This window comes from Pundamilia nyererei, unplaced genomic scaffold, assembly GCF_000239375.1.
Source record: "Pundamilia nyererei isolate P.nyererei 1_Seehausen unplaced genomic scaffold, PunNye1.0 scaffold00020, whole genome shotgun sequence".
NCBI classification, from domain to species: Eukaryota; Metazoa; Chordata; class Actinopteri; order Cichliformes; family Cichlidae; genus Pundamilia; species Pundamilia nyererei.
In genome coordinates this window covers 672,565-683,217 of record NW_005187421.1, presented here as the reverse complement: position 1 = coordinate 683,217, position 10,653 = coordinate 672,565, and the positions used below count along the sequence as shown (strand labels likewise).

The window sequence follows — 10,653 nt, the reverse complement described above, 5'->3', positions numbered from 1 at the left end:
GTTTTCTCTACTCTGAAAACAAATGTCAGAATATGAAGTGTTTACTTCTAAAATGACACATGATTTTTTTTTGCTGTCTTAAAGAAAACAGTTGATGCGATCATGAGAAGAAATACAACATATAAATGTTGAATTATTATGGGGGGTTTTTTCACAAATTTAGTCTTTTTTTTAAAAAAAACTAATTTAACAGCAACGGTGTCCAGCTGGGGCTTTTCTGTTTAGAGTGTGAATTGCACTGATGTGGATGTGCTATGTAGCGTTCTTCTGATATTGCTGTGGAGCTACACCAGACAGAAGAAAGGCTGGCAACAACTGCTTGAAGGCTTTCCATAGTTTATTACTGTTTTTGTTTTGTTTTTTTGAGCCAACTGCTATGTAGCATCTGTGGAAAATTTGGTCCGCTAATTACATTTTCTATTACTATGCTCTCTGCTTCACTGCCAATGCTGCCAGTGTTCATTTTATGTGAATACAAAGATCAAATGTTGATATATTGTCAGTGTTTTTAATTATGTTCTGGTTAGTAATCATTAGCTAAACTTCAAAAAATGTTTCTCCAAAGCATCATCAACATCAGCTTATTAAGGCTGACAAATGATGTTATTTTCTTTTTAAGACAGATTCAGTTTGGCTAAAGTCCTCCTGTATTTTTAACTGCTGCCTTCACTTCCTTTCTTTCTTTCTTGTAGCTAAAATGATCTAATGGATGAAGACAACTCATGTCCAAGTTATTTTCAGTCATTACAGCTGAAGACTGAAACAGACAGCTGACCATTGTCTTTCATCCTGAGATCAAAAAACGGGATAGATTCACACAGCTGCAATGCCCTGTAGGGGTCACGTACATCCTAATCTGTCACAGTCCACTGAAAATGATAGCTGGCATCTTGTCCCGCTGCTGTTCGTGAAGGGAACAAAGAAGAAACTGTGGTAATATTAAGACAGGTTCACAGCTGATTTGCACACTGTTTTGGCGGTGCGCGCGTGTAATCCTGCAGCATGCGACAGATGTACATGCTGCGAGAACTCGTGTAGATACACACCCACAAATATGGTCATGCAGACATGAACAAATGCACGCACACAGGTACATCGTGCGGACAGACAGTTCATGGCTGCTGGTTTGAGTTATGACAGAATCTGATTGCATCAGTGCAAGGGGCAAAGAGGTGAGCACAAGTGGGAAGTGAGTATGGGAAACACGCACACACACACAAATCTTATTACGCTGGATGGTGATGAATGTGGTTTAATCCTGTGGTTAGAGTGTTCCAGGTGGGAGGGGTCAGACCTTCTTCTCAGGGCTATCTCTTACAGGCCAAAGGTTCAGCCTGATGGCATCCCCAGATACAATGAGTGCATTTATTCATATGCAGGGAACAGAATAAGCCCAAAAAGCATTCACAGAAACAATATCAGCTTTGAATTTCACTGAGTGACATCCAAAAAAACGCAAGAAGGACAGAAAATAATTTGACTTTTAGAAAGTGACAAATGTGATCAGACATGAGGTTGTAAGACTTTCATTACGTTTTCGTGACAATGGCTTTTGAAACGAATCAGTCCAGTTTTCTTTCTAGATGCTGACGTCAGGCGAGGGAAATCCAGCTTTTTTAATGTTTTCTCTAAACTGATCAATATTTATTATGTTATAGGTTATATCTGATTGAGGAAAAAATAATGAGAAAAATAATATACTCCACGATTTCAATGTGCGTGTATGCTTAAAAAAAATTCACAGTCTTCTATCAGCAAATGAATTGAATCTCTTGAGCATATATATTCTTAAACATGTGATTTTTACCGGTCAGTTTTTAGCCAACAACGCGGATTTTTTTTTTCTTCAATTTAAGTCTCTGATCCTTGAATGTTGCCTTCACTGACCCACAATGTGTGTTGGGTAACGTATTTTCGTACACGTCAGCCTTCAATTTCACTGTCCTGTCAGCGAGGAGGAACTTTTCCTTTGTCTTGGCTCTGTTGTTGCTGTCATTGTGGCGTTTTTCTTCATCCCACCAAGTTTTCTGTCTGTCAGCCTGAAATCAGGACAAGAGACGAACAGACCAGCAGACGTCATCCTTCCAGATTTTGGTGAACAATACGTGCACTTTTGTTTTTTTTTCCTGCCCTCCCTCCCTTTCCACGTTCTCCACTTCTCCCTCACAGGACACAACAAGTGTTTGATTCGCTGTCTGGTCGTGCATATTAATGAGAATGGGATAGCGGGCAGCTTTTAAAAGAGCTGCTGCCTGCCTCTCCACAGCAAGCGACGGGGAGAGAGAGACCTAAACGAGTGATTGGAGATTCATCCAAGCGCTCGGGACGCACAGACGGAGTTGCACAATCAGTGCTCCAAAGGGACCCCAAAAAGCTGAAATCCCCATTGCTCTTCACGTCTGCCTCCCAGTAGTGGATGCTATCTACATATCGAAAGACTTTTTGTTGATATTTCAGTATTTACTGCTTTGCAAGGCTCGGGTTTTGAGGAACTTCTTTTTTTTAAAAAAATCTTTTTGGACTTGTGAAGACATGCGTGGGTGCACGACGGTGCTGCTTTTGTTAGTGGTGGCCTTATGCTGCCTGAGCGCAGAAGGTAAACACTTTTTTCCTGTTTATCTTAGTTAAAGTTTGTCATTTTTCAAAATGGGCTGTGCGGCGCTTAAGCTGTGATAACTGAACAATTATCGGTAGGTGGAAAATAGGTGGGAGGTGAAAGCAAACGCCTGGTGTGTTGTGTTGTGTTCGTGAAAGGAAAGATTGAGGAATCAACTCATGCTGTGCAGAGTTTGTTTGAAACCAGAGTCAACAGCTGAAGTCAACTTTGCTGAAGGGACTCAGTGGTGCGTTTGCTTGCATGCCTGTGCTCCAAAAATGAATTTAGGTCGGCATAAACAGTGTGTTAGCAGTAGTGTGCACTCAATTAGGCACTTTGTTTGTTTCCTAGTATCCATAAACACTGAGATCTTGGAGCTGAACTGTAATAATGAATACCACTCTGGTGTAAGAAATCTGCTGTTATGATGAGCCTTATGTTGGCAAGCGTCCTTGCACCCTGAACAGCCCTCTGGGACATACAGCGTCTGGCAAGACAAGCGAAGCCACCCTTATGTAACTAAATTAACAGTAAAATATTCCAATTTTAGTTTTTACATAATTATTTAAAATGCATTTTTCTATCATAGTTTCATTCTCCTTTCGTGTCTGCAGCTGTCAAACTTTATGGGAAAACTTTGTCTGTATTTGCCAGGAGCATTATTATATTCTGATGGAAACTGACTTTTTGTATAACGTCTTTCCCACCATATAGATATGAAAGTAAACATATACATCATTTGAGAACAGGTTTAACGGGCATCTCTTTCAGTTCAGTGTGCAAAGTGGTGAAGCTGTTTGCCTTTGACAATATAGTAACACCAGTGTTTGCCCATTTTTATTGGCCTTTGTTGTCTGATATGTTGGTGCTCAGTCGCGCTCCACTGTGGGGGCTTGTGACAGATTTAGTGCCTGGCGGTCTGGACAGATAGCAGATGATGGATGAGGGAAACCTTGGACTATCCAGGTCATCACCTCCCATCACAAATATACAGCCCAGCAAAACGAATTTCCTCTGTGTAATATATTCACTACTACAGCTAGAAAACTTGCCCTGAACAGGCATCATTTTAAGTTGATCAGAAGATGATGGACAGACATTATTAAATATATATGTATGCTTCAGAAGTAAGATGACATGTAGCTTTAATTAAAGAGGTGCATAGACTCTCCCTTAGTGCTTGTAGTGCAGGAATTTTATAAAATTTGTGTCTGATAGAGAAGCAACATGATAGTGAGATAAATACAGGATAGCTGAAGTCTCAAGTTCTTCGTGCAAGGCAGTAAGACCTTTAGGAACCCATGCATCGTCTGAGCTTAACGGGATAAATGCAGCATGTTTAATTTTGCTGATGTGCAGTGAACAATCAGCAATAGCATAAAACTCGTACAGTGTGGAATTCAAGCCAATTTCCTCTCTACACAGATGTTTCCATTTTAGTCATGGTTAATATAAAAAGGGGTCTAACTGCATGCCAAATTATATTTCTATTTTAATGTGCCTTTGACTGTGACTTAAGTTAAAGCATGGAATTTCAGCTGTGTGTTGCCAGATATAAATATAGAAACAGATAACACCCACTTGTCATTTGAATTATAATTCAAAGATAAAGCGGGAATACTTCGTTGTGATTCCACGCCAGTTTGCCGTCAGATCGCAAAGAATTAACTTCCCTGTCAGTTAAATACCTGTCAGTCTGACTGGAAGTAATTGAGCTTGCATGACAAGTTTATTAGATTTGTGTCTTAGCAGTGTAATGTGTGCATTATATTTCTCAACAGCTTACAAGTGCAGGTGCACCAGAAAAGGGCCCAAGATCCGATACAAGGATGTACAGAAGCTGGAGATCAAACCCAAACACCCGTTCTGCCAGGAGAAGATGATATTGTGAGTCAGACTCTGATTCTCTTTCAATGTGTCACTCTCCATTTGTCATTTCTGCATTTTCTCGTTTCTCTCTCTGCTTTTTTCCTCAGTTCTTATTCCTACTTTACATTCTTCTTTTTGCTTAATCCCTTGACATTTTCCTACCTGCTTACCTGTTTTTCCCCCTTTCCTCTGGTTATTCATCCCCTTTTTCTTCCAGCGTGTACTCTGCACATGCTTTGAATACAAATCATACAATTAGCAGATTACCAGCATATTTAAAGCCGTTCCTGAAGCATAATGATACTCCAACATACTGTAAACATATTCAGCTGCCGCGCTCACATTTTGAGAACACCCTTTCGTTGGTGCCTAAAACACTCTGAAAGATTTGCAGCGTGATAAACTGATAATTTAATTACTCCCTGTAGACAGGAGGTGGGGATGATTTATTACCTGAAAAGGAGGGGATGAAGAAAGCAGCGATTTCCAGAACATTCCACAGTGTTCAATTACTCAAGCATGAACATTTCCAGACTTTTATTTGTAAATTCAGACATCATGGGCAGTGTGAGATGTAAGCATCACATAATGATGCAGTCCATTAATCTATCTATTAATCTATTAAAGTCTAGTTAATGTAAGAATAATGTAATGCTTCTGTGTTCAAAAAACTATTTGTACTTAAACAATAAAAAATGGGCTGAATCACAGATCAGTGCTTGATCTTTCTGCCTCTCTCTGCCATCAGACATTTAACCTTTCAGGTCAAAGTTCAAGCACACATACAGCTAATATGCTCATTTTGAGCTACTGAGGAATGCACCATGAACTGATTCTTCTCCTATGAATTATATTTCAAAAGAAGTAACCTGTAGCGCTTTAAGACAGACACTCTCACCTGAAATTTATAAATACATTGATATTATGCGTACAGTCTGTACTACATGATTTCAGTTGATGTGAATGAAGCCCCACACAAGCCAATAAAAAACTATAAAACGCTGTGTGCGTTTCATTTTTTTAAGTTTTTGCTTCAAAGCTAAATGAAGGCACAGCAGATGGGGATGTTATGTCAGCCTCCTGGGACTCTGCTTGGTGTTCAATGCACAATCTCTGCTGCCACCTGCTGCCACATTACAATATAACACAGAGGACACAGGCTGTGTGATGTGTGGACAGATTTTTATGCTCAAAGTGTATTCTACTTTTTACAAAAGGTTTGAGATAATATCCAACCATTTAAGTCAGTTTATCATATCAATTGATTTTAAACAGAAAACTAGGTCCTCTTATCTCACAATTTGCTGCTTTTATAGCAATTTTAATTAAGTAAAATTGATTATTACGTTTTAAGTTTGCTGTTGTTCCGTTTTTGTTTTATCATTAATAATTTATTTAAGCTCCAAGTACATTTATACTATTAAAATCATTCATCTTGTTACAGATGCCCTTCCGAAATGAGTACTTTATGGTAATCGGTTGTTGTTGAGTACAGCAAAGAAATTATAATATTTGAAAATTTTAGTGTGTTAATCAGTGTTTCAAATTTCATTTGAAAATTTCACCTTTCAAGTGCTGAATAGTTACAAAATAGCTGTTAGATGTTGTCTCCATCTATCCGAACGTTATATTTTTATGAATGTGATGTGCTCTTGAACGCCTTAAGGGAATTTCTTAAAAATTGAGCCAAATGTTAGCTTAGCTGATTACATTTTGAGGGTCAGAGGTTATAGTCACTCTAACCTCACAAAAAACATTTTGGGGCTTAACTCAAGAATTTACACTGTAAATACTAATAAATTTAACACTCTGTAAAAGTCATCACTCATGATAAAGGCTGAAAAGGGCTATTTGAATTCATGACTCCTACCTTACATATTTTATACATGAACTGCAACGTAACTGGCTGGCGGAGGAATACAGCTGCAAAGCGGAGGGATGATGTATAGTCACACATCAAGTCAGTCAAGAAATAAATTGTGTGTGCATTCCAAAAGAACAAACCTGTCAGAAGCATTATATTGTATTTGGTCTGCATCACCTCACAGGTCTGTTTTTCTGTGAGGGTGTTACGCGCCACACAGTCATCATTCAAGGTTGCTCTATTAGCATGAGATGGGGCCCACCAGCCGTTAGTGCCTGGTGAAAAATGAGTCTCAGCAGGCTCCGGAAAGCAACAGAAAGAAAGAGAGTGGGAGAGAAATGAGCAAGAGAGTCCCCACTTTGGTCGTTTGGCTTACAGCGCTTAGTTTGGCATTCTCAGCAGCCACTCCTAACCACAAACATGCACAACCTAGGAGCCCCATATACCATCTCCCTATTCCTACCCGTCCTCTCAATTTTCTGTCTTTTCCCTGGACTTCATTCATCTTCACCTTCCTTTTTCTAATGTCCTTATAACTCACGGAAGTTTTCAGTCAGTGGCTGTGCTTCAGCTACCTAGGTGAATGATAATGAGTCGGAACCAAAGCTCAAACGATCACGGTAATTAGGTTAAATGCAATATACACAGGAAGTTTCATGTTCTATCCATCAAACACACTCAGAACTCAGTTCTTCCAAAAGAAAGAACACAGAGCTATCTAACTAAGGCATCAATTGTGAAACAAAGGGACAACCAAATGGGCAGGAAAATAGAGGCAAAACTCTTTAATCTAATCTTTATAACCACTGAATACAGCCTTCGAATCAAAAGTCAAGTTCCTTTGCAGTCAAGTCATTTAGCATTCATGGTTTGCTGAGCCTTTGAGTGTGTCACTGGATAGTGAGGCCCCCTAGCATGGTGGGTCTTTTGTTTTTTTATATTTACCACGCTCGCTTCTTTCATCTGAATACGCCACATACAGGCAGTCTGTCTCTGTCGTTGCCAAAAGCAGAGCATAACAGACAGATGAACTGATTCAATGAGCTTAGATGTCACATTTTTAAGTGGCAGCTCCATAATATTGCTTCATTGCCAAAAAAGCTGGCAAAGCTGTGCAAGCGGATCTTTTGAATTCGGAGGGCATTCAGCTGTGGAAATGTTATTGGAGGCAGCTTAGAATAGCCACTAAAATTTGGGGCAAAAACATGTCGGATGTCTTACTCCTTAACCAGTCTGTATTCAGCAGACTCAGACTGGCTTTCAGATGGTTTGACTTGCTCACAACAGTGTTTTTACTCCAATGAAGTTGTGCCTTGAGTTCTTAAGCTGAACTTAACCCTCCAAGTCAAACTGAAAACTTTCATTGTGAAATGTTCTTATTTTACTCACTAGCCATTTTTGTTGTCATGATATGATAGCAGTCAGATTCCGGTAAGTGCTTGGCCTTTAGGGCCACTATATTATTTTTTTCATAAGTGATGTAGTCATTGAAATGTTAAAAGCGATCTTACTGAATAGCTGGCAGCCACATGTGCAAAAATAACTTTTTGCACATTTTAAAAATCTTTTTTAATTTTTATAGGAATAAATAAGAGTGTTCAAGAGTACATGTGTACTTGATACAGACTGGAAAACCTACATGTCATGTTTTGTGTTTTTTAAAATCAGTATTTAACCTTTGCTTCTTCTCGGCTCCTGTTCTCAGTGTGACAATGGAGAATGTGTCTCGGTTCAAGGGGCAGGAGTACTGTCTTCATCCCAAACTTCAGAGCACCAAGAACCTGGTCAAATGGTTCCGCATCTGGAAGGACAAGCACAGGTAATAGCCTAACACCAAAATAAATAAATAAATAAAAATCAGGTGATGTTAGTTAAAAGTACAGTCAGTCGTGTTGTTAGGTTATTTAATGTGTAATTATATATTTCAGCAAGTTGATTTTCACAAACCGAAACATCTAAACATTTTACAAACTTAGAATCAATTAATTCATAGTACACAGAACAAACACGTGGCCTAGATAAATAAATAAATAAGACTAGATAAAATGTCATCCTCTTCCTGTATCTGAACGAAACCGTGCATGAACACATTTATTTATTCCAAATACTGTCACATTTACTTATGGTAGCAGAGTAGACCTTCCCATCCCTGGACAGATGATAACAACCTGACTAAAAAAAACAACAGCAGCTGGGTATAAGCTAACATTATGCCAGCTAATGTTAGGCTCGAGCGCCCTGAAAATCACATTTCCTTCTGTTTATCAGAGACAAAGTGTCGCTAAGAGTCCCAGTCCAAAAATGTTAGATCCATGTTGTCAGCTGAGGTGAAAGCAGAATGACAGCCTACACTCACTACAGATAAACAGCAGCTAGAATTGTTTGTCCTATGGAGGCCACCATAGCAAGGATTTTACTCTTGCATTGGTAGGCGTAACAAAACAGAATTAAGTTGAGCGTGATCTGCATTCTACTGACATCTAGTGGTCATCTATCAGGTTCACATGAGAAAAAATTATATAAATACGTAAGTCAGACAGAGTTAGCTTAGTCAAACCCATAAACTGTCGGTGTAACAGTTAAGGTCCACAAGTGTACTTTTTTTAGCTTTTATGTCCAATTTGCTGCCTTTCATGGGAGATAGGGTTTGTGCAGTTACATAAATGTACCAGTTTATATACCTAAACATAAAACACTGACGTAACAGAGATAACATATGCTGTTATGGAAACTTAACCCCTTTTAGAGATTTGTTAAAGTAAATAAAGTAAGAATCTAAAGAACATTTCATGTATTTACAATATCGCACAGCTCCATAACTTATATATATTGTCAAATGTTTACAAAACTTCACAAACAACATTTGATGTAACTAATGGTTATTTGACTTACTTCTGCATTGCTATCATCTAAAAGCAGTCAGGCTATTCTTTTCTGACAAGCCAGTATTTCCCAGAGAACTTACTGAATGTTTCCCTTTGGATTAGCCTCTATAGACCCTGAGATGGTTTTGTGGGAAAATCCCAGTAAATCAGCAGTTTCTGAGCTAGTTAAACCGCCCGCACCAGCACTAACAATCATCTTCCCCATTTTAATGCTCAGTTTGAGCATTATAAGGTTATTTTGGACATGTCTACATGCCTAAATTCAGTGAATTGCTGCCATGTGATTGGCTGATTAGATATTATTAGATATGCATTAACAATCACCTAAACAGGCGTACCTAATAAAGCATTATCACCATTATTATTACCATGTTATATCTTCTTTGTCATTTCATTAAGAAGCAATGCATAAACCACTCATAACCATATGCACATAAAGTTTTTCAAGTTTTATCCCTGACTCTGGGCTGAAACCATATCCAGTGGCTATCAATAAAGATGTGATGCTTTATTGATTTGTTTTGTTGAAACTAGTCTTTTTAACTTCAGAGGTCAGAGTCAGGTCTTAGACAAAAGTCCTCTGGACGTATTTTTTCAAAAACAGCATTTCTAAGGGACACTGTTGGTTACAGAAGCAATAAAGTCATGTTCGTACTACATGTAAACATTTGATCGCTACTCAAACAGAGACACCTTTTTTAGGAGGCTGAAAAAAAACCTACATTGTTTGCAACCAAAGGAGCAAATCTCGTAAGAGATATATGTTTGTTTTCCACAGGGTGTATGAAGCATAACACCGTCGCTCTCAACACAAGGATCGTGTGAGACAAACAAAGGACACCAACTCCACCAGGACTACATTTGTGAAGTACAAGATGTAATCTGCATTGAAGCTGTACTTCTACTTCTTCTGCCTGAGATCTGTCAAGCGCATCAAGAGATATCTACAATTTGTACATAGGCTGGTGGGCTCGCTTTAGTTGGCCATCAGTGTAGTTACAGTCACTCACCACTCCAGTCTTTGCCACTGTAGTTATATTTGTCAAATTGTGGACAACGCCATCTGTGTTCAAACAGTTGTATGGTTGTTATTCAAAGGGGCTTCTGTTTTGTTTTGGCTTTGGTGAAAAATGTGCAAGAAAAAGAAATTCTGAGGAAAGGCAAATATTTCTCTTAAAAATACAGTGTATTGGTGTTTAATCATTGCAGTTTCCACTTTTCCGTATCCTATTCAGTATGACAGGTATATTTATATAATCAGCGTATAAGGTTTGGCTACAAGGGCGCAGTTGAAATAATGGGATAAAGGTTCTCCATAAATTAGATTCTCTGTATCTGTAGAGGAGAGTCAGTCAGTGTGTGATTATATTTTATACAGAAGTTGTTTTTATTCAGACAGATTATGGAGGTCCGACAGTCAGTGTGTGTGTGTGTGTGTG

At 38.6% G+C, this 10,653-nt stretch overlaps 1 protein-coding gene across 1 annotated transcript; it reads left to right on the top strand.

Moving 5' to 3' along the window:
• Window positions 1-2,174: 2,174 nt before the first annotated feature.
• On the top strand, window positions 2,175-10,642 carry cxcl14 (chemokine (C-X-C motif) ligand 14). The gene is made up of 4 exons (XM_005726469.2): window positions 2,175-2,596; window positions 4,378-4,483; window positions 8,035-8,148; window positions 9,993-10,642. Exons 1-4 carry the CDS (start codon window positions 2,533-2,535, stop codon window positions 10,006-10,008), a joined length of 300 nt encoding a protein of 99 aa, XP_005726526.1. The 5' UTR covers window positions 2,175-2,532; the 3' UTR covers window positions 10,009-10,642.
• Window positions 10,643-10,653: the final 11 nt, after the last annotated feature.

Coding starts and splice junctions, on each gene's coding strand:
- cxcl14 (XM_005726469.2), top strand. CDS start 2,533: ATGCGTGGGTGCACGACGGTGCTGCTTTTGTTAGTGGTGGCCTTATGC. Junction 2,597..4,377: donor ATGCTGCCTGAGCGCAGAAG/GTAAACACTTTT, acceptor ATTTCTCAACAG/CTTACAAGTGCAGGTGCACC. Junction 4,484..8,034: donor TGCCAGGAGAAGATGATATT/GTGAGTCAGACT, acceptor TCCTGTTCTCAG/TGTGACAATGGAGAATGTGT.